The sequence below is a fragment of the Corvus kubaryi genome, unplaced genomic scaffold, assembly GCF_017639235.1.
Source record: "Corvus kubaryi isolate FWS band 111438036 unplaced genomic scaffold, C.kubaryi_AGA036_p1.0 74, whole genome shotgun sequence".
Classification (NCBI taxonomy): Eukaryota; Metazoa; Chordata; class Aves; order Passeriformes; family Corvidae; genus Corvus; species Corvus kubaryi.
This window is the reverse complement of record NW_024582061.1, coordinates 1,062,509-1,086,074: the sequence shown is the minus strand read 5'-3', so window position 1 is coordinate 1,086,074 and position 23,566 is coordinate 1,062,509. Positions and strand designations below refer to the sequence as shown.

Genomic DNA, 23,566 nt, shown 5'->3' with positions numbered 1-23,566 from the left:
AAACTCAAGGGAAAATGCAGGTGGAAACCATGCAAGATGCTTCCTGTGTCTGATTCTCTGCTGTCTCGTACCTTTCATGTCACCTATGAGGGGAGGCATAGCTCTGCCAGACCCAAACAAGACCAGCAGTTTTGGGCTGACTCACACAAACAAAAGACTAAAGAAAAATCTTGTGATCCAGGCCTGGTCCATGTATTCACATATGTGGCTCAACGAATCAGTCAGTATCTCAAAAGCGTTTAGCCCCGGATACATTTGAAGAAGCCACATGTTATAATTCTGTATGTTTTTAAGTGACATGGATTTGTGAGATACTGCAACATTTGCATAAACATGCTGTTTCACTATCCCTTTTGGCAAACTGGTGGGTCCAGATTTGTGGTCTGGCAGGTATCAGCTGAACACTAAGTATAAAAACATCCCTTATAGTAACAGGAAGGTTACAATTTTTAAATGCACTGGGAAGTCAGGAAATGTAAAAATTAAGCAGCTGGTTTTTGATCTCTTTTTTACCTAAGTCCAAAGTAGTTGGATGGAGCCACTCAGATTTGCCATGGAGATAATTGCAGACTGGTACTTGGTCCTGGACCACTGTAGAAGTGCCCACTGTTCTGTGAGTCACTGTCCGCAGGATGTCAGGAGCACCAGTGGGGCTGCTCAGGAAATTACTTGAAAACAGAGGGCTCTCACATACCACCATTTGATCCTCTCAGGGACCGAAGCTACAGGCTCTACCACTGACAAAGCAGGTGAGTTCATTTAAGCAAGTTCACCCCAATTCTTTTCCAACAATATCAGACTTCAGCTAGGTTAGCATAGAAGAAGAGGAACAACAACAACAACAACAGGGTGAATGCTTGATTATGTATTAACATGGAGATTCCCCCTGCTGCTGAATCCAATGTGATGGGCAACCTCAAGCATCTGTGTTGTCTTCCTTGCAGGCACATCTATCAGTGTTGGTACCCTCCAGCCTGATGAGCTGCTGGTGCTGTTCATTGTCTTTGGTCCATAATTTGTGACCCAACACAGACTGAACTTGCAGAAAATGTCATGTGTCATGGGCTAGGCAGAATGCCTTCCATGATCTGTGCTTGAATTTGCTGTTTTGTTAACTAAGCACAGATGTCATTACACATCCCAAATCCGTTTGGGTATCTTCATGATTTGCTGACCTCCTTCTAGAAAAAAAAAAGATTTCTTTCTCTTGCACACTTTTGCCCTTATTGTAAACAGGATCTATGGCAATCCTTTCCACCTGCTGATCTGTGAAAGCAAACAGCCTCCAAGTGAGAGGCAGCAAGTTTTTGGATGTCACAGTAATGGTCTGACCATGGCCCAACTCCTAAAGCTCTATAATTAAAACCCTGAGCTACTCTCCTGTCCTGTTTCTTCTTTCTGTTTTGTATTTTGATTTTTTCTAAGGTAAAGCATGTCACCATGTGTAGTGAGGATGATAACCTAAATAATATATAATACATATTTTTAAGTGAGAGCAATGACAACAGCCAATAATCTGAGTAACTGTCACTGACTTACTGAAGTTTTGCTTATCAGAGAAGATGGGATAAATAAGACAGCAAGGATAATACTGTTAATATTCCTAAGCCTTTCAGCAGCATTTCTAGTATTTTAACCAGAGAGAATCATAGAATTGTTTAGATTGGAAAAGGCCTATAAGATCAAGTCCAGCCATTAATCCAGCACTGCCAAGGCCATCACTAACCCATGTCCCCAAGTGCCACATCCACACATTGGTTAAATCCCTCCAGGGTTGCTACCTCAACCACTTCCCTGAGCAGTCTGTTCCAATGCTTCACAAGCCTTTTAGTGAAGGAATTTTCCCTAACATCCAATCTAAACCTCCTCTGGCACAACTTGAGGCTATTTGCCCTTGTCATGTCTCTTGTTCCCTGGGAACAGAGCCTGACCCTCACCTGGCTGCACCCTCCTGTCAGGGAGTTGTAGAGAGTGAGAAGCTTCCCCCTGAACCTCCTTTTCTCCAGGCTCAGTGCCCCCAGCTCCCTCAGCTGCTCCTCATAAGACATGTTCTCTAGATGCCACAGGTATTCCTTGGCTTGTCTATACCTCTTTAAGATATCATTACAGTTCTCTGCTTTGAAATATGTGAGACCCTCAGGCAATTCACCTCTGTGTTTGGTTTCTGCTTGTACTTCTGCATTAGGCAGCTGATTTGCTAAGAAGCTCCATTTTCAGCTGAGGAGAAGAGCTGCTGTTTTGTTACCACATTAACTCATTCTGGGTGACAAGTCCCTGCATTGTCATGCACTCATATCTTGCCTCCAGACTCCTAATTCTGACTTCTATGCTAAGCTCCTTAAAATGCTTCTCTTTAAAAAAACCTTTCTTTCTCTTTTTTTCACTGCTAGCCACAAAATCTGCTGCAATTACACTCTCAGGGGATCTGGGTCAAGGTGTTCCTCACACCACATTTGCATTTCCTCTAGAGGAAGTTCCTCTAAGAGGGATCACCATGGTGTGCAAAAAGCAAAGCAGAACCAAGCAGCTTATTTCCATACTGCCATAAGAAAATACTGGTTTGAGTTCGTAGAGAGGTTGCAATATGTTACATTTTATGGTTCAGAGGTGAAGCTCATAGGATTTTCCACAGGGATTGATTCTTGAGTCTAGTTAAATATTTACATTTATATCATCATTAGGAGCACAGAACAGACATAAATTGCACCCATTCCTGAACAAGAGAGCTAAATTTTTAAGGATCCCCCAAAAAATCATGCAGAGAGATGTCAGCAGAGCAGTCAAGGAATCAGAGGCTGATAGTGAGGGCTGTACATGGTGACTGCTGGAAGAAGGGATGTGCTGCAGTAAACTCCTCTTGCCTTGCCTGCATATACAGGCATATGTATTTGTATATATATAAACAATCCCAACTGCTGCCAAATCAAAAGTTATTCTTCCAAATAACCTGTGGGCTACGCTCAGGGAAATACAATAAACACAGTTATCAAAATTGGAATCAATTCCCTCAACCACATTTCAAGCTTTGTATTAAGTAACACGCACGAGAGCTCTTGTTCCTCTTGTCCCCTTCCCATTGTTTCCCCCATGGGGTTACAGCTATATTGTTTTTTCCAGTCACCACATACCAAAGGACAGTAAAAAAACACCTTTTTCTTTCCCTTTGTGCTCACAGCAAGCACACAATGTCCTTTCTGTGACTCTTCTCAGGAGGCAAGTTAACAGAGAGATGTGTAACCAACAGAGGTTGGTTACTGTCGGGTGAATCCAGCAGTATTACCCTGTTTTCACTAGTGCAACACTTCACCCTTGACATTATAGGCAAGTACTAATTTAGCAACTTTTTCTGGGAACAAACAATCAATTTAGGATAATTTGCTATTTGTTTTATCATTGTTTAGTTGTATGATCTGTGGTCAGCTGAAAACTGACCATGAACTGAAAAAATGTGGGATGTATGGTAAGGAGTTACTGAGAAAGCATGAAGTGATGAAAATAAGAAAATTCACTTTTCTGAATCATTACTCTATTGTTAACTTATTAATCATGTCCTAAATAGAACAAAACACACATTTTTATTAATTCTAAGATCTATTTTAAATTAAACACTCTGTAAAAACTATGTAAAATAATAAGAATAGGATATATATTTGAAATACCTAAGGCAGCCAAACAAGTGCCATGGTTTTGTGGTGAACATAGTGGTGGTGCTGGGTTGACGGCTGGACTTGATGAGCTTAAAGGTCTTTTCCAACAAATGATTCTGTGATGCTACGAAGTCTCATCATTTGCTTTTCCTTCAAAGTAAGCACATGCTGCTATTCAGGCTATTTTGGGGTTTGCTTTGGCCATGCACTATTAAAATTAACTTTCATGAATCAGAAACTAATATTGGTAGCAATATATGAATGTCTAGTCCTCATTAGATAAATAAATCCCATGTGAGATAAAGCATGTCTGATTTTCCCCCTAAATTTCCTAACCTTTGGGCTATGACAAGCCTGATGGTAAGTGAAAGCTTAAGCTCATCATGAAATAGAATCACAGAGCCATAGAATGGATTTGATTGGAAGGGATCTTAAAGCCCATTCAGACACACTCCCTGCTGTGGTCAGGGACACCTTCCACTATCCCGGGTTGCTCCAAGCACCATCCAATCTGGCCTGGAACACTTCCAGGGATGAGGCAGCCACAGCTTCTCAGGGCACCCTGTGCCAGGGCCTCATCACCCTCACAGGGAAGAATATCTTCTGTATATCCAGCCTAAATTTCCCCTCTTTCACTTTTAAACCATTGTGAACCCATTGAAAAGTTCTCCCTTTGAAAAGAAGCACAGGAAGGATTGTCAAGAAAATGTGCTATTACATGGTGAGAGAGAGTGCTGTCTGTTTTCAGATAGAACTTTTGGGATGAGCTGCTAGTGACACCTACATGAGAGAGATTTCAATGACACCAGAAAACCCCACCTTATAATTTTTCCTCCAGCTATTTTCCTCGTGCTTTAAATGGATACTTGGAACATGAAATGATCAGTTGGGAAAAATTCAAGCATAAGAAAATGTGATGAGAGCTGTGGAGCTGGAACATAAACAGAGCTGAAACTCAAGTATATATTAAATATATACTTTCTATTAAACTCCAAACAATCTCAGCCTGTGTTCTGAAGTCCTGCATTTGGCTGTTCCCGGGTCTCTGTTTCCCCACAAAAAAGACCCTGGTCCTTCTTACAGGCTTGTCAGAAATGAATAGTCCTAACTACCACAACACAACAGTAACTACCCCTTTCTAAGTAATGGATCTTTGGGTATCACAAAGGAGGTTGTTCCTCCTGGAACCTACAGCTATTGTGTGGCTGTTAAAGACAAGGAGACCAAAACTCTGGCACACTGGTGGTAATGTGTGGTGAACAACTTTTTGAGGGGGAAGAGCTTGTTTATGAGATTCCCTTAAGCAATACAAGACCAATCTTCTCTTGTTAATGCAAGATCTTGGACTATAACTTCAAGTTTTCTTGTCTCCTGAAGGCTTTTTGCTTTATACTGCAGGCCAAGATTTACAAAATTAACAGTAAACATCTCCGCTGTATCAGTGTTACTTAGGAGAGTTGTCATAGTTTCAGAAAAGATGTTCAGGCAATTAGGAAATTTTGGACTAGAGAAACGATCCAGGCAGAGACTATTATAAAAGGTAAATTGATAGCATCATTCCAGAAATGAGCAGGAGGAAAATGAACCCAGACATGAATTAATGTTTCTTTGGATCAAATCATAGACAAGGAGTTGCAGGTTAGGCTTGAACACCAAGCACTCTCAGTCTACAACATGTAAATGCATATCTATAGTGTGAAGCTAAAACTACATAGCCAATTTTTGGCTCTTCAGACCTTAACTCTAAAGAAGTCACCATAAGATTTGTCATTTCTTTTTCAGTATTCATTACAAATATACAAAGCTCATCAGTAGGGTTGGAAAATAATTCACATCCTGATCACAAACAGAAAATACATATTTTAGGCTATTTTAGCAATTTTTTGTTCTGTAAAAAGCTTGGCATTGAAGTTTAATTAAATTCCTTTCCTAAAGGCTTCTACTTATTACACAAAAGGTTGTGCCAGAGTAGTGTTTTGGTGCAGCGCATAAATTGCTCTGCCAACATAGTTACTCGAGTACCTACTGACCAGGGAAGTGCTATGCCAGGGAAGTGAATCAACCTCTAATTGCTTAATGTGTCCTACTGTTGCAAATGCAATGCTCAAACACTGCACATCAGGGAATGTTGCACTGCACCTGGAAGAGTGAGAGCTGCCTTTGCTGGGCCTCCCGAGGTTCCTGTCAGCCCATTACTCCAGCCTGTCAAGGTCCCTCTGCTTGCCAGCACAACTCTGTTGCATCATCCCTGTCCAGGTGCCCTCTGGCCCCTGATGAAGACAGTGGCCCCAAAATCAACCCCTCAAATGGACTATTGGTGACTGGCAGAGAGCTGGTCTGCTGATCCCAACCCTATGAGCCTGGAGTTCAGCCTTTTTCCAATCTATCTCACTGTCCACTTATCCAGCCTACGTTTCCTTGGGTTGCCTGTGAGGGTATTAAGGGAGATGGTGTTGAAAGCCTTACTAAAGTCAAGATGAGCAACATCCACTTTTCTCATTAATCCAGCCATCTTTTTGTAGAAGGATGGTCAGGTAGGTCAGGCATGATTTCCCTTTCATAAATCCTTGCTGACTGCTTCCAGTGACCTCTTTGTCCTTATGATGTTTGGAAATGGTTTCCAGGTAGATTTGCTCCATCACCTTCCCAGGGACTCAGGTGAAGCTAACCAGCCTGTACTTCCCTAGATCCTTTCTGGCCTTCCTGAAGATTGCAGTGACATTTGCCTTTTTTCATGGGAACTTTTATTCACCACAATCTTTTAAAGATGTTGAGAGTGCCTTTACAATGACATTGGCCAGTTCCCCCAGCACTTGTCCCTCAGTACCCCACCAGCACCCATGGACTTGGTTATGCCCAGTTTGTTCAAATGTTCCTGAACCTCCTCCACTGAGGGTGAGTATTTCCTGCTCCAGCTCTTCCTCTTGCTCTGAGACCCCCAGGACTCTGGAAGGCCAGTCTTATCAGTAGAGAATGAGGTGAAGAAGGCATTGAATACTTAATCTTTCTTCATGTCTTTTGTCACCAGTTCTCCTGCCACCATAGGCAGCCTCACAGGCATTATTTTCCTCCACTCCTCTCCAGTTCATGACTGTGCCTAAAGGAACAATCTAGCTGTCAAACTGCAGGCATTTCCCAGACCACCAGATATCTGTCTGCTGACTTCAGAAAGTTAATGTATACTTGAGATTCCTCCATCTCTCAAAAGCTGAATAGTCTCTTTCATTTTATTTTTTTTTTTTTTTGTGTGTGTGTGAGAGAAAGCTACCTGTGTTTCTCTCAATTATTTGTCACAATAACAATGTGTCTCCTGCTATGTGGTGTTCTATAGTTTCTGATATAATCTGTTTTATGAGTAAGTGGCTTCTCTTTGTAAAATGAAATATTTCTTGGTAATCATCACTTCAGGCATCAAATCACATACAGAAAAATAGCTCTGAAGTTATCATTAATCCTTAAGATGCCACACCTGACAAACATAACTATAGTGAAAGGATTCAGAAAACTCATTAATCAAAATACAAGTACCAAAATAGATTTCCTCTTGCTTTGAAGTATATTGCCGTCATAACATTGTGAATTAGACCTTCATCAAGTTTGATGGTGAACACTTCACAAAATAAAAGTTTTGGAGAATCAAGTTAGAGTTGGATGTTAACAAGGTTTCCATGCTGCTGGAGAACTGCTTCAGAGGAATGTGGCTGGCTATACATATCTTTGCTGAAGTATCTGGGGACAAGATTTTCAAAAACATACTTTTCAAACATGAATGTCCCAGATGTTTAATTAGGAAAAAGGCCTATTTTTCAACTGTTGAGCAACCAAGGGCTTATAAAATACTTCAGAAGTAAGTTTGGACACATAAAATTCACTTTTATAAGCTATATGACACTCACGGTAGTTTCACTGTTGGTTTAAGCTGATCAAAAATAGTGGTCCTGTTATATCCTCCACCCCTTGCCTTGGATTAACACCTGAAAAATCAAAACCATAGCTTGCCACACAAGCACTCATCTGACCACAGGGTGGAGTGTGTGCTCAGAGGTGGACAGGAGAAGGAGATTTCCCTTTTGAGCACCAACAAAGCTCCATAAGACTGAACACAACCTCCATGTTCCTCCTATTGGGAACAGAAAGGCAGCAGTGTCCAGTCACAGTGAGTACTGCACTAGTGGCATGAACGGGGCTCCTAATGACCCAGGCCAGCTGGTGCAGTGCTGACTGCAGTGGCACATTACCCTGGGATATAAAAATAATATATACATGTGTGTGTCCCTGGAGCAGTTCAACAACCATTATCCAACAGTGCAGCTCAAGGCAATACTGGGTGCTTCACTGAAAAGTGTCAAAGAGGACCAGGGGCATGTCAAGACACCCCTCAGAAAAACAGTGTAACCAGGTGAGCCATGCCTGCAACCACAACCAGCACCTCTGGCTCAGATCTCTCCCATATGCAGAAGATCTGTGGCCACTGGAATCATTTATAAGCCGTGTAAAGGCAAAGCTCTCTTTTAAAGACTGCTTAAACAATTGTCTAAAACTCTTCAGGTACTCACAGCCTTTGAAGTTTCCACCCAGCGTACGAGTGTTAGTTTAAGTTTAGCTAAAACTGAATCTGCTTCTCTCTTCCCTTTTGCTTCAACTCCAATGAAAAAAATGAAGTTACAGTACAGGAATTACATTTCAGCATGTAAAAAGGATCTTTCTGCATTATTCGACAGATCAGAAATATAGGATTCAATTTATTATAAATTCAACAACTCCATGAAGTTTAATTTCATTAACACTTGGGTTTCTCTAGAAAACTTTGATTGCTGAAATGCATCAAATAAAGAGTCCATAAAGAGGTGTCATATTAATACGTTTTTGGGCCAGAAACAAATGGTGAATTTGTGAATTTTCAAAGCTATTATCTGTCATATTGGACCATATGGAGCCTTGGTATTATAAAAGAATTAAAAACAATCTTTGATTTTACTGAGGTTTGGCTAGTTTACAAATACTGTGATCTTTATTAAGAATACTAAATAACTTCAGAGAGATGTGCTCTTATCCTGGTTTGGCAAACTCGAAGTGCTTTTAGATGTCTGGTTTGCCTTCCAGCCAAACCTCGCAAAGGGTTTCAATGTTGACAATGCTGTGAAATCACTCATGCCTAAAATGCAGTAACTATACTTGAAGTAACCTCATTAAAAAATAGTTTCCATCATATATTTTTTAATCTTTCCTGTTCCACTTTAAGAATATGAGGTGCTCTATGTGTTAGAAGACCCTTACATATTACAAACACAGGTGGAAAAACTTCAGGGATGAATGTCCAAAATGTGAAAAATCACATCTATCAGTCCCCTGATACTTTATTCCCAATATGTTATTTACAGGGGCCTTCATGTGCATCATCACAGACATGCAATGTCTCCATTTAGTGAGAGTGGCTGTGTTCACCCCACCTATCTCACAATTGCAGTATTCCCATTCAGCCGCACTTGGATCCGCGACACCTGGGCAATTAATTATTGCAACCCTTGTGATAAAAGCATTTCTTGGCAAAGAGCCACAATTACGGCACACAGCAGCATATGGCTCTGTGATTTGATTTACCATGGAAGAAAAAGTACCTAATCCTGAGGCTTTGGCACAGGAACCCTTATAGAGTGCTCAGTCTTCACCTAGAGGCACCGGCTCTGCTGTTCCTGTTTGCAGAACTGTGACAAGGGAGGCTTCCTGTACTTTAATGTGCGTCAATTCCTGACCAGTTCTCAAGGGCTGAAATAAGGGGTCACTTCACCACATTTGGCCCCTTTAAAAACTAAAGTTAAGATAGGGCTGTTTTTAAGTGAGCCAGGCATCTGCATATCATACTGGGAAAGATTTACGATACACCTTGGGTCTTATCTTCCTTTTCCATTTTTATAGGGTGTGTAGGTGCTGCTGCAGGAATAAGATGGTTGCTATCAACACACAGACTTGGATACAGCAGCAGAAGCAGCTGAATCACAAAATCATTAAGACTGGAAAAGATTTTCAAGATCATTGAGTCCAACCTTTGACCAAACACCGCAGTGTCAGCTAAACCAGAGCACTGAGTGTCACATCCAGTCATTAATCAATTGCACATATATTTCACCCTTGGAGATCATCACAAAAGGAGGTCTTTGACTACTTTGAACTGGGGCAGGGCACCTCAGAAAGCTGGATTCACACAGACATCTCTCTGAGGAATTGCTATAGTATGTTTCTTGGTGTACTGGATTTCAAATCTGGCTTTATTTGCTCATTTATGCAATATCTCAGCCCACTGTTTAACATGAATACCAGAAAATGCATGCTATGAAATCTGAACCAAGGACTTTGGTGCCCTTTGCTGTCCCTAACTCAGTCCATTTCTTTCCCAAGGTGTCAGGTTTTTTACTTCACAGTTCACAAAACTTCATCAGAGCTGCATTATAATTTATCTGCCTGCTGGGCCTTATGGGAACTATAACCAAAGATGGTCTGTATGAATGGTTTTGTAATACCTTGCGACACCCGAGAGGTGACATGAACATAGATCAAGGAGGAAGGTTGCATTAACCAGATACTTGCAATGTGCTAGAATGAAATTTGGCATTAGGAATGTTGTTCCACTCGAGATCGAGAATCATTCTCACCAGAAAAGCACCTTCAGCATTTCTCAGATATGAAACAAAAATTTGCCTCCTGCTCAAGGTGCTCCTTTGCCCCCAGAAGAGCTCTCCAGCCTCAAATTTTTCTGGAGGGGAGGGAGGGTGTTGAGCGATTTGACTACTGAGCAGTGCAGTCAGCAGTATCCTGAAAGGGCATGTTTAGGCAGTAAATCTAGAATCCCGTTTACCAAATGGCTTTTGGGCACCCTCATCTCAAATGCACAACTACTAATTTCAACAGGGCAACCTGGCATAGAGAAAAACTCACAAAATATTCTTTTCTGAGGAGCTCCTCTTGTGAGAGAGGCAAGTCTAGAGATGAAACCAGAACAAAGATACTGAAAGGGACCGTGTCTTTTTCAATGTACAGCTGCAAAAGCCTGTTGAAAAACCTACTGAATTATGTCCTGCTCCATGAGCTTGCTGGTAATGACTGGCCAGCACCAGTGTTGTATGGCCAGACACCATTGTTGTTTCACACTAATGACACTATAATCACAACAAAATGTTCCTATTGCTGCTTACTTTCTAGTAAGAGTTATCCACATGGGGAGATAACAAGTGTTCTCTCTCCTTGCCCCTGCACACAGCAGAGTTTGTCTGGATGCCCTGGCTCTGCCTACACCTCCCCTGCCTCACAGAAACCTTACCCAGATGTAGGTGAACTGCTGCTTTCAGCACCAGCTGTGCCAGGAAGCCCACATCAGTCTGGGAATCTTATTTTGCTGAACACCAAAACGCATGCATGGTAAGAGCCAGCCAGTCTCTGGCCCAAAGATAAAGAGTCTGGAGTAACAAAGGAGACAGAAGCTGAGGGAAATGTGAAGGTACTTGCCTGGCAATGGAGAGTGGGTCCAGGGACAAAGTTCAGAACCAAATCTTTTGCAGACCAATGACTGAATTTAATGTCAGACCATATAAACATTTGCATGGAGGACTGTAGAAAGACTTTGCCACAGTGCGAATGGCCAAACTACTTACAAGATACAGAACTACTACCCCTGTGCTAAGGACAGGTGTCACGAAAGTCAAACAAACCTCCAGTCTCCTTCTTCTGCCCCCAACTAATATGGGATCTCACAAGAACACTTGCTCATGGTACCTGGTTTTGTTTTTCTTCTTGATCATTTTTGACAAGTTTCTCCTCAGACTCTGGAACACACTAAACAATCATGATACCACAGTAGAAATTAGACTAGTGATAAATCCAGCATAGTGCTATCAGTAGTTGAGATACTTTCTGTAATGCTTCAAAGGTAACATCATGAACTGTCACCCACATAAAGGAGGTTGGACATTCAGGACAGAGACAGCAGTGTAAGTTGCAAATAACAATGGAGAGCAGCAGTACGTATCAGTGTAGATACAAGTGCATTCAAGCACCAGCACAACCCCCCAGAGAAACTCTATGGTGACTTTTTATAGCTGTATTGGCTATACAGTATGTTTTCCAGAAGAATACCACCATTCTGCTTTATAGGTAAGAATACAGGCTTAGGTTATTACCAAATGCAATATGGAAGATTTCAGCCTATCAAAACTACTTTTAGCTGTATTATGAAATTTTAAAACCTTCCTGAAGTTTACCAGACTACAAGGTGGGATTACTGTTTCAAAAAATGAATGCATAGCTGAAGGGGAAAGTGTTTTATAGCAACTGATAATACCTTAGGCACTGATAGGACATTTTTGCACAGGTTGAAAATGCATTCTTCATTTTTCACTGACAGCTGGTTAAAGGAGGAATGCAGTGAACAGTCTATAAAAGCTTTTAAAAAAACCAAGCCTGGATAGGTCTGCACTTCTGTTTTTCTCCTACCCATGCTAGCAAGTGATGTGAGGTCGTTAACAGTATCGTTTGGACTCCTTGCCACCTTGGCCTGTACCCACACCAGGAAACAAGAAGTCTACAGCACTTCCTGATCCAGGAAAGAATGGGGATTTGCATCTCTTTTTAATACAACAGGGTACAAGTATCAGAAGCAACTTTTTATACAATTCTTTTTTATCAGATTGCATGAATTCTACACACTGCCTCTTCAGGAGTCTGGATTTCATTCCTCCTCTTCCACTGAAAGATACTTTCTGTAGGTCAGCAGAGCTACTTTTGGAGTTTGTTCTTAGCTCTTTTGGCTCCTCCATATCTGGTAGTGCTGATCATTGATTCCTGTTTGATATGTTTTCTTTCCTTGATTTTGCAATACTGTCCTTGCCTTCTTCACCTCCCTTTGGGCCTGCTTCTTCTACATATCCTTTGGGAGACTGTGTTCTTTCTTTTTGTAACATTCCCTGGGGCAGGGCTTTCCTCTGCTTCTATTTTCTTCTTTTATCCCCCTCACAACCTGCTCCTTCACACTTATCTCCTCCAATGACCTCAGCTGCAATCTCTCCATCAACAAAGCACAAACCAGCCTGATCAGCCATTCTCCATAACTCAGCTTCCCTAACATCTCCCTGAAGTCTCAGCATCAGCTTAAAGGAATAATGGCTGAAACTGGTAACCTGAATCTTTTCAGCTCAAAATTCTCTCTCAGTGTTGAAGCCTCCACTTTTCCTCTGTAACTTCACCTCTAACAGCTCCTCCCTCTCTTTAAACCTTTCCCAAAAGAGCTATACCTTTTCACGTTTTTTTCCCCCTGTTGCACTTTTGAGAGCATCTTGTTCTTTTGCATTCACACAAGCACAGGCTAGATGCAGGTCCTTCATAAGGCATCATGTCTCTCCTTATTTGTGACAACCTAGCAAAAACTGTGTTACTAATGAGGGTCTTCTGGCAAGTGCATCTTCATCTTCAGGAAAGTCTGTCCTTTCTCCCCCACTTTTCCCAGTGCTCCTTCCTTTCTTTGAATTCCTTCATTGGCTTCCTCTAGTCTGATATTGAGTCAAGGTTTATTACACTGAGGTCTTTCAATAATTCTTGTAATACTTTTCCTGATTTTTTCCATATACTCTTATGCATTTCATCACGCTCTGAACTAGTCTGTGTCTTTTCTTTAACAGAAAAAAAAAACAACCAACAAGAAGCTTACTGTAGAAATTTTCAATCTTTTCTCTTGTAGAGAAAATTAGTCTTGTAAAAAAAAGATATCTGGTGATCTAATTTCCATTAGCAGACAAGATAGCTTTGATATTCTGGTCATTTCTCCTGAAATAGTACAACAGAATGAAACATGCTTCTTGCTACTTTTACCAATGCATTTATGATTTATTATCAAAATAATGTATTCTTTCTATATAGGCAGCAAAAGGACATTAAAAAGTATGTAGTAAAAAAAAAGATTAAAAAATATGCAACATGGATCCCAGAGGCATATGTGGTCATCGAGCATGATGGCCCAGGTGTGCTCTCCCAGAAGCGCATAAATTGCTGTTTGCAACAAGTTGGAACATTGTAATTGCAGAAAGATTCCTGAAAACCCAGCTTACTGGCCTAGCTGGACATTTGCTCTGCTAGAGTTGCTATGTTCCCCACAATTCTGACATCCCTGTACCTTAGTGGGATAACCACTAAAGCTTTCTGATACTGTCTGTGCCCTTCATGGTTTTCCTCCCTTACACAAACCCATCACTTTCTTTACAAAAGGGACTCACTTTGTGACCTCTCATGGACTAGGATCCCACCTTATTTGTCTTGAAAACTTCCCAGCACTTTTTAAGGAAACACCTAACATTCTGATTATTAATAATAATAAAAATTATATTATGATGAGAGCAGCAGAACTGCTGCCAGCAGAATTATTTGCAATCCTAATATCACACATACAATGTGCTGTCCTGAGCCTCTGCCCCTCCAGGTAATATCAGCTGGGGGGCTGTTTTGATTTTCCTTTTCCAGTTCTGCTGTAGGCAGTTTTCTTTGCAGCTTCCATTCATTAATCTCAAAGTACTTCTACATAGAGGAATTAATTAAGAGTCTTACACACAAGAATTAATTAAGACAGTAGTAGGCATGTTTTATCATCTCCATGTTGCACAGGGGGAACTGAGGTGAAGAAAGAGTTACCCAATTCTTTCACAGACCTGGGAATATACTTGGGCAAGTATCATATTTTCTCAATTCAGTGTATAAGAACATCCTTTCTTTCTTTACAAAGTGAGGAAAACAATCCAGTTTACCAAGTAAAATACCACTGACACACAGTCCTGTTCTTCAAAATGGAAACACTTCCCTCAGGCAAATACCTTGGCCAGTCGAATTTCCAAACACATCCTTCTTTCTTATTTCAGACAAAAAGAAGCACACGGCATGAAAAGCAAACTACTGTAACTCCTGTGGGATCTGATAACATTTATACTCTGCTAAAGAATTGCTCCAATACCTGAAATCTGTAATCTTATCATCCTGTTTTAACAGACTCTCCCTTTTTCTCAGCATTCACATGTATACTTCTGTTTGATCAAGAAAGAAATAGAAACCTAATGACTTAGGATTTTTATCTACAGTCCATAAAACCTTTGCAGAGCTGATGCTATGCTATCCTGCTTCTGAAATGCACCAGTGCCACCTTCAGACCACATGAAATAGGGCTTTTTCACAACCCTCCATATGAAAGCTGCAGTGATTTTTCTTTTCCTCCAGACAAGTCCTGCTGAAGCACATGTATAAACCTGAGCAGAATCTGCACATTCACATACCGAAGCACAAATATTCACTGGGAACAGTGGTCCTTTATTTTCATAAATAAACATTAATAAAGAGCAATGAAATAGTGCTTTTTAATACCTGGCATAAGAATCCCAGTGTATTCCCCTGCCACCGCCTGAGCAGCGCCCATTGGGCAGAACAGCACATCAGCTAAGACCTGCTCCTGCCCTCCACCTTAACATTATTTGCCAACTGCTCCTGGTTACATTAGGTCCCTCATCATTTCAAAACTAAGCCGTTTGCATTTTTAGTTAGAGCCAGTTCTGAAAAAAAGTTAAAATACTTCTCAAAAGCAAAGAATAGGCCTCTGGTATTTTGAATAAAAAATTATCTGTGATATTAATTCAAATTACACATTTTGGACTGAAGAATATGAAATTAACACTGTCTTGAAAATCAAGGTAGAAATTAATTACTTGAGTTAATTTCTTTGACCTTATCCTACAGTATAGTTGAGAGAAGAAAGCAGGCAAAAAACATTACTCACCCACTGTCATACCATCCATGTAACGCTTGATGATATCAAAGGAGTCTCTTAAATTTCCTTCTGTTATGTCAAATATGATATCTGCCTGGTTGGCCGGATATGTAGGTGTGATGGCACGAAGAAAAATAATCTCTGCAAGTAAAGAGTATCACAGAATGCACTGACAAGTATCTGAAAACATTACTGAAGAATCCAACAGAGTTTGGTCCAAAACGTCTTGTCCTCAAAGTTGGTGGAGGACATTCCCGTCCTTTACCACTCCCAGTTTGTCCTTTAAAATGGAAAGGCAGAAGATCTAAGGGAAGCGAGGATTTGGATAGATTTATTTTCTCCTCCTATTTCCACCATCCAAGCGCCCTGAAGCCAAAACACTCTTACTTTTAAAATCCAAAAAGATGCTCTTAAAAAGCCAATCAGATTTCCAGCATGTACGCAAAGAGGACAACATCAAGGATCCACAGGCTGGGCTAAGAAAGGGACCAAACAGATAAACCTCTCCACTCTGATTCCCCTAGGCAGTTACACAAAGTATTGCCATTACAAATTAAAGAGTCCTTTGGAGTACTGGAGGCGGTGTTTAGGTTTAAAAATAAAAGTGAGATTATTTTCAAGTCCCTTGTGAGGGATGGAGGTATTATTACTCTCATTATTATCCTCACTCTACAGATGATGAAACTAGGCTTGGAGCTGTAAGAATTCACCTGAGGCCATGCACTGAATTACAGTTTACGTCTTCTGGGCTTCAGTAGTAATCTCAGATCACTAGGTCTCATCTCTTTTTATTAAAACACGAGGATGGACTGATGAGGTTTGGGAAGCATCCTGGGCCAAATCCTTAGCTCTGCTGCCAGTACACCTGGTGAAGCTGAAGGGGTGTGTATGGGAGCAGAAGTGGCCATGGGGCATTTCTCCATTCCTGGTGAAGCAGGGCCAGCCAAGGCCTGAAACAGGCCTGACAGAACCTACAGGAGCTCTACATCAGTGGTTAAATTGTTCCTGTTCGGGCAAGGACTGGGATGTCTCTTTCCCCACTCCAGCCTGGTGCAGAGGGGAAGAATCAGCTTTGGCTTTCATTTAGGACAACTTTCTGAAACAGCAAGTCTGAGACTGTGGGTACATCAGAAATGAGGATTTAGGCCCTTTAGAAACCCCTACAAAATAACCTTTCTTACCTCCATGCCCTTCTCTCTGTGTCTGTGCCACTCAGTAAGGTGCTGAGAGCAGCAGGGCTGCAGGCAGTCATCCCACTGATGGATGCATTGCCAGAAAATTCATACAAATGGCAAGGAGCAAAAACTGGCTCTCGATCTGTAAGTTTTTCGTTTTTATGTGAACTGAGAAAGTGAGTGTGATCCTTATGAAACTCCAGGACTTACAAATTCTCAGGTACTGCAGAGGACAGCCACTCACTTGGGTGCTTTTTGAAATTCTTGTCTTAAAAACTTTCTGCCCTGTCTTTGGAATTTCTCTTCCTTTAATCTATAACAAACAACACTTTGTTCATAGGTCAAAAATCAGCCAGTCACAGATCATATACTCAATATAATTTATTTTGTGATTAATGTCTCCATGTAAGGTTTTTATTCTTGGAACAAGTCACCTGTCAGTTGCAAACAACTGGTCATAGACAGATGAGAGAAATATATTGAGTACCTTGTTTATACAGCAAAACCTACAAACAAGGGAAGAAAAAATGTCATGGGGCATATGACTATTGTGTGAGTAAATGTGGTACGTGGGAATTCAGAGTCAGTATTTCCTTAGACTGGGAAGCGGTATGAGTTAGAGATCAGAATTATTTTCTTTCCTCCGTAAAATTAAAACTCCTGGATATCCAAGGTTTTAATTAAATGAATAGTACCCTACAATTTGGAGCTGTGCAAACATTTACTGCACCGGTAGCGAGTCTGGCTTTAGGCAAGGATTTCCGGTGGAGGTTTTATATGTTGTAGTCTATTAAATGGAACAAGGAACAAACCACTTACCTTCGGGTCTTGTAAATTCTCTGAACGTGGGCAGTGAAATGACAGTGTGGGAAATTGTGTGGACTGGATCCAGCAGACAGCTGACATCATTTGGTCGACAAGACTTAATGCAACGGATGGTATCTGTCTTTTCTAGTCTGACACTAAGAGAAACCAAAAAGAGATTCATATATAGACTGAATATTAAATACTTTGTGTTTTGCAATCTAGGGAGCTAGAAACTGTAGTTGATATAAGCGTTGATTCTTCATCTCACAAACTTAGACAAATGCATATCATCAGAACTTTATGACCCCTGAAGAACTTGGTTTGGCTCAGACTTGCAGTCAAAACCCCCTCAAACCCAGTTTTTCAAGCCAGGCATGTGAAAACAAGGAGAACTGTAGTGCCCAAGATGCCATGCAATGTCCCTTTCCAAGGACAAACAGGACCAAACAATGAGACCCATACCCTCAGCTGGCCTGGTCTCAGCAATTTCAGTGGAGCCACATTTACTTGCACAAGCCTTTTTTACTCAGTCATATAAAGCAGACAGAATCGTTTCCATTTTAGAAAAATCTGGCATAAATATGTAAAGGGCCAACTTTCATGATTTTCAGTGTAGCAAGGGCCAGAAGAGCCTTTTTAAAGTCTGTTTTTTCATACCCTCCCTTTCCATCTGAGAGAACTGAGAAAACAGAGAGGAATGGAAACAACGGGAGGAAAAAAGTTAACCACATTATTTAAAACCTCAAAGGTTGAATTCTGAGTTTGGGGAAATGGTAAGGGTCCTTTCATATTCCATCTCAACCAGCTGCTCATTCAGCCTTGAAAGTCTATTAAAAAGTTAAATGACTTCTCACCCTTGTCCACTAGAGTGAATTTAAAGTCACTTACAGTTCAAGAACTTCACACAATGCGCGCTCTGTGTTCATGAGAGATGAAAGAACTGTGCTAGGACTTAAAATGTGACTAAGCCACACAAATGATGTCAACTTTGACCTGCCCATTTCTACATATTTCTAAGTGGAAAAAGAAAATACTGCAGTGTCAGAGGGGGGGAATTAAAAGATTAAAAGTGAGAAAAAATTACTGAGTTAAAGGGAAACAAAAAAAGGAAAGATTTAGTTTGTTATGTACCTCTAAAAACAAACAGTTCTTGCTCTTTTCAAACGTGTGATTCCAGTCCAAACCATCTTTTTTCAGGTGTTTATGGCTTTATTAATAATCAATATATCAGTAACATCTTATTACATGCTCTCTACCTCTGCTCATCAAAGAAAATTAAGCCAAACATGTTGATACTGTATGAAGCTAAAATAAGGGGAAAACACGAATCAACATCAAGGAACACATGCTTCAACAGATGCGAACTGGCACAGTCCACCAGGAGGCAACAGAGCTGAGTTAATAAACACCAGCTGAGCCTGGTATTCACACCCTGTACTCGATGCTTTGACACTGGCCAGGAGATACAGGCCAGAAGAGACCTTTTACTTCCCGCCATTATCTGTGTACAAAATCTTGTCATTTCCTAGACACCTCACTTATGAACAGTAGCTTGCATGACTTATTTTGGGACACTATTACTGATGAAGTACTGTTAGAATACATAGAACATCCTACATTTCTGTAGCTGTATTTAGATAATAGAATTTGTATGCAAAAACATTGTGGTGGGAATGTCTCAGGCATTCAGTAATGGTTTGCTTTTGCTTCTTCCTGGGAATAAAAGGGAGCTTTACTCTCAACTTCAGCTGGAACAAAAGGCAAATACAAATATTTCTGAAATTCTTAGCCAATAAAGCCATAATTTTGTGTAAGATGAAGTCCTAAGCAAGATTTGTATTCATGATTCTCACCTGTGAAATAAAGCCTTCTGACATGACTTTGGTACAGATCAGAGGATCTCAATGGTCACAAGTGAATTGTGTTAGTTCTCATCAAAACTGAGTTCTAGATCCATCCAGCTCATAACCACATGTGTGAAAGATGTCTGTGTCCATTCTACTTTGCACCTTTTGTCTCTCCTCTTACAAATCCCACTAACCTTTTTTTTTTTTGCATGCTCTGTCCACACTGCTAAACTGGAATTTGTTTTTTCATTATACTCACTCTCTGATCTCCTTTCTTTTACTACCCCTGCTAATTGCCTCATGCCAGCATATCCAAAGTGCAGTCGATAACACTTTGTTCTCTCACTGCTTCATCTCCAAACTGGAATAACTTCTTTCACAACTAACATCTATTTAAAATCCTGATATTTGCTATAAATTATATGTTCTGTTCTCATAATACTTTATAATTTTGTCCTTACACATCACCTTTGGATTTCATCTTCTGATTAGCTGATATTTTTCTTTTTGCTCATGTTCTCCTACAATGGGGACTGTGACTGACAAAAGTTTCTTCCACGGTGCTGAGAATTTTTTTACTTGAACCTTTCCTTCAAGTTTTCTGCCTCTAGCACGAATTACAGGTTTGGAGCTGATCTTTCCGCTAGGCATTTTCATTGAAAGAGAAGAAAGTAAAGAAACAGCTGAGTTGCTTTGATTATTTCCTAAGTGTAATTTTTTCTTTCTTCTAGGGTCCTGGTACAATTCCTTTTCATATTCTCTGTTAGATTCAGTGAGTAAGTTCTTTGGACTGGGAGCTGTGATTTCATTTTCATTTGGAAAATATAAATAGCACTATGTAATTACATATGTGCTCCTGAAAGTCCCAGTGACACTGCAGCATTCAAGCATTTAACACAGGGGAATGTGAGCTCTGTGCTCTTGAATTCCTTGCTAAATACAATTAATGTGGTAGCATTTTACAACACAGAGGGCCAAGTTCTCAAACCCTCTTCTTTTTCTGCCAAAAAAAAAATATATTAATGTTTGCAAAAATGAAGTTTATTTTTGAATATTTATCCTACTTCATTATGGCCTCATAATGAACTGTTAGCCAGAGGGCATTTACATATAAGCATCTTCTGCAGCAGTAATAAACCCCATCAGCTCAAGTAGCATGGGCTTGTGTTCTCAGTATTTAAACCTGGGACTCTATCCCCACTGGCAACTTCTGGCAGCTTTTATAAGGATGTGTCAACAGGCTTATTAAACACTAGCATTTCTTATGAGACTTGAACTCCTGTCAGCCAGCTGGGATAAACTTTGCCTTGGGGAACGTCTAATTCTCTGGCAGAGTGCTGCGATCATGCCCTGATCCAGGCGTTGGCTGATGATGAGTTGAGAGCCTGCAGCTTCCAGCTAATGGAGTAATTCCTTGTGCTCAGGTGATTAATGCTTGTGATCTTGGTTTAGAAGGTTCCCAGTTTCTACCCTTGTACCCTGACTGTGCTGTCAGCACTTACATTGTGAGGTATTTTTTCTATAGGATGCATTCACATGGAATATTCCCTGTTCTCCTACAGAATGACTGTTCTGCCTGTGTAATGAGCAGCAGATAACTGAGCCCAGGGTGGTGTTGAACATTAATTTTTGGATCATACCTCTGGGACTGAGCTTCTGATATTTATCAACACAAGGATTGTTGTAATTAAATCCTCTTCCAGCTCAGAAAAAAAAAAAAAAGAATTCCAAAGAAATTCCAGTTTTATTGTCTACATTATTCTTGACTGCCTAGAAATAAACAAAGAAAGGCAAATAAAGGAAGAAAGATTTGGATATTGGAATTCTGACCGACTTTTCAGGGCACCTATGGTTTGGATTGATGGTTGTGGGTAAAGTCTTTAATGTTCAAAATTTATCAGCTTTAATATGAAAGCTGGAGAGACAAAAGTGTTATGAGACAAATCAAGTATCTTTTTCAAATGTTCCTATAGATGGTAACATTTCAAGATATAGCCTGTGAAACAGAAAGGAGCTCTCTGCTATTAGCTGAATGCTGTTATGAAGTTGATTGCTGTTCTGCTGTCATTAGTTTTTCCATTCAGCAAAAATTCCACAGAAAAAAAGATTAAATATCTCTCAAATAAATGTTCTTTAGAGGAGATTCGCTTTTGTACAATCCTTAGAACTGGGATCTGTCCCTGGTGAAAATCAGCATTAACTCACGGGATACAACAGAGCAACGATAAATAGGACAGCTTGAGAATCTGGCTGCACATTTTTATACTGACATGCGCTGGGGCACCTCAGGGGTCCTAAGGGTCCAAGTTATGCCCTTTTAACAGATTTTCAGAAAATTTGCCCCATAAGCGATGAAATTTTCTAGAGATGTCTCAGTTGAGACAGCTCAAAATAGGTAACTATTTCCTTTGGAAAATTTAGACCTAAACATGTGTAACTGTGTACGATCAGATGACTCCCCTACTGTGTGAAGTGAATTTACAGCTTTCAGTCCTCAGTATGTTCAGCTAATGAACTCTTAGACACCAACTTCTGCTTTGTATAATGATGCAGAGTACACAGAATAATCTCCATGAATTAAGATGTTCAGTTACAGGAGAAAGTGGAAAACTGTAATGATGATGGCAAATAAAATGCAAGTGCAGCATGCAACAGATGAACTAAAACTTTATTAAAATTGGGGGGAAAGCTACTCTTGGAAGGAAAAGAGTAGCCAATGATGACTGTAAATTAGGGATCAAAGCTGTGCAGAGACAAAGATAAAAAGTTTGGCAATAGATGTGTTGACAGTTCCATGGCGGGAAAGTTGCATTTGAATTGTCAGAAGAAGATCTCTGGGCTCTGTGATTTGACGCTGCATGACCACAAGGCCACTGTGGTTGTTCACTTTTTTTGTGGTGAAAAACCCCTCCTGGTTCCCGCTGATGATGGACAGCTGAATTTTATCCCCAGGGACAGCATTAGAAGGACCCATGCGGAAAATGTCGGTGGGTACTTGAATGTTGGTAGGAAAAGAGAGGTGATAGTAGGTTATTCTCAGAGGCAGGCTCTGGCACTCCTTATTTTCATTACAAGGCAAGCGCTCACAGCGACTGCAAGAAAAGTGAGAACACAAGACAAGAGGAAGGTTAGTGCACATTTAGCAAGTGGGAGGGGAGAGCAAGGGCAGTGGGGGTGGGAAAAGATAGGCTGACTTGCATCCTGTATCCATTCTTCAGCCTGGCACCTCACTCATACTGCAAATGGACATGTATTCAATAAGGATGAACTTGCCTGCAGCTGGAGCTTTGGGAGAAGCGTTGCCATTGTCAGAAGTGTTGCCCTTGCTCTGCACGCACAGATGGATCAAGTCTGGCACCTCAGCAGGGGTGAGAGTTTATTTGCATTTACGTCAGCCAAGCTCTCCTAGGGAAAACACTGGCACTTTTTTCCCCTCCAAGTTTTATTCTTTTGCCGGTTGGACATATGTTCAGTAAAGGAAGAGATTCTAAGTGGTTAGGGAGTTGTCTGTGTCCTACTTGGGATGTCTGGCTGTATTTTTAGACTGAGTAAAGTATTCTGAAAACCATGAATTTCCAAGGAGTTGGTCTCTGAAGACAGACCTTTTCCTGCTGATACACCACAGTATTCCTCTGTACTATCAGGAGAACCAACCTGAGTCAGTCTAACACCCATCTAGGCAAGCCCTGAAAACAAGATCCAATGGTCTGATGTCTCCAGCACGTGTCCTACACATTCAGTCCCCTCTTACATAGTCCTAAGTCATGGGAATGATTCTGGTGAGAGAGGAATTTGCCTTCTGCTCTTTCATTCCCTTAGCACTGTGTCCCAGTGAAAATCCAGAGCACTAGCAAGAGATCACCCATACAGGCTGGCAGGGAAAAACAAACCTCTACATTAGCAGTCATGTGTTTTGTTCCTAAGAGAAGTGATCTCTGTCCAGAAAAATACGGTAGACAGCTATGGACATCCAAGTCACTGCTGTTAAAGAGTGTTACAGTTTACCAGCATATTAATGAAGATCTGACAAGTCATGGTACCTGGTAGGTTTGAGAAGTGTGTAAAGGATTGCAAACTGGGTAAGTTCGTATGCATTTCAGATTAAAGATATGCCCAAGTCACCACAGAGGTATCAAAACATCCTTTCAGGCAGGTATGTGGAAGTAAAGGTAGACAATGACGATCTCAGCTGGATGATAACTGTAAAATTTCGTTATGATCAGGTTGAGCATTTAGCTCCAAACTTGCCTCGTGCAAAACTAAAAATCAATTAAATTGTGTGCAAAAGTCTCTCCACTCCAA

General features: G+C 40.7%; 1 protein-coding gene across 3 annotated transcripts in view; it reads right to left on the bottom strand.

The window, feature by feature from the left end:
• Window positions 1–23,566, bottom strand: part of FBLN1 (fibulin 1) — a 77,922-nt gene that overhangs the window by 3,908 nt on the left and 50,448 nt on the right. For 2 of the 3 annotated variants that reach the window (XM_042050910.1, XM_042050911.1), the window contains exons 15-16: window positions 17,430–17,572; window positions 15,445–15,576 (exon numbers count right to left, since the gene is read on the bottom strand). In XM_042050910.1, the coding sequence (XP_041906844.1) occupies window positions 15,445–15,576; window positions 17,430–17,572 (275 nt within the window). Of the gene's footprint in view, window positions 1–15,444; window positions 15,577–17,429; window positions 17,573–21,911; window positions 22,357–23,566 lie in introns of those variants that run through there. The other variant, XM_042050912.1, reaches the window with a different exon arrangement.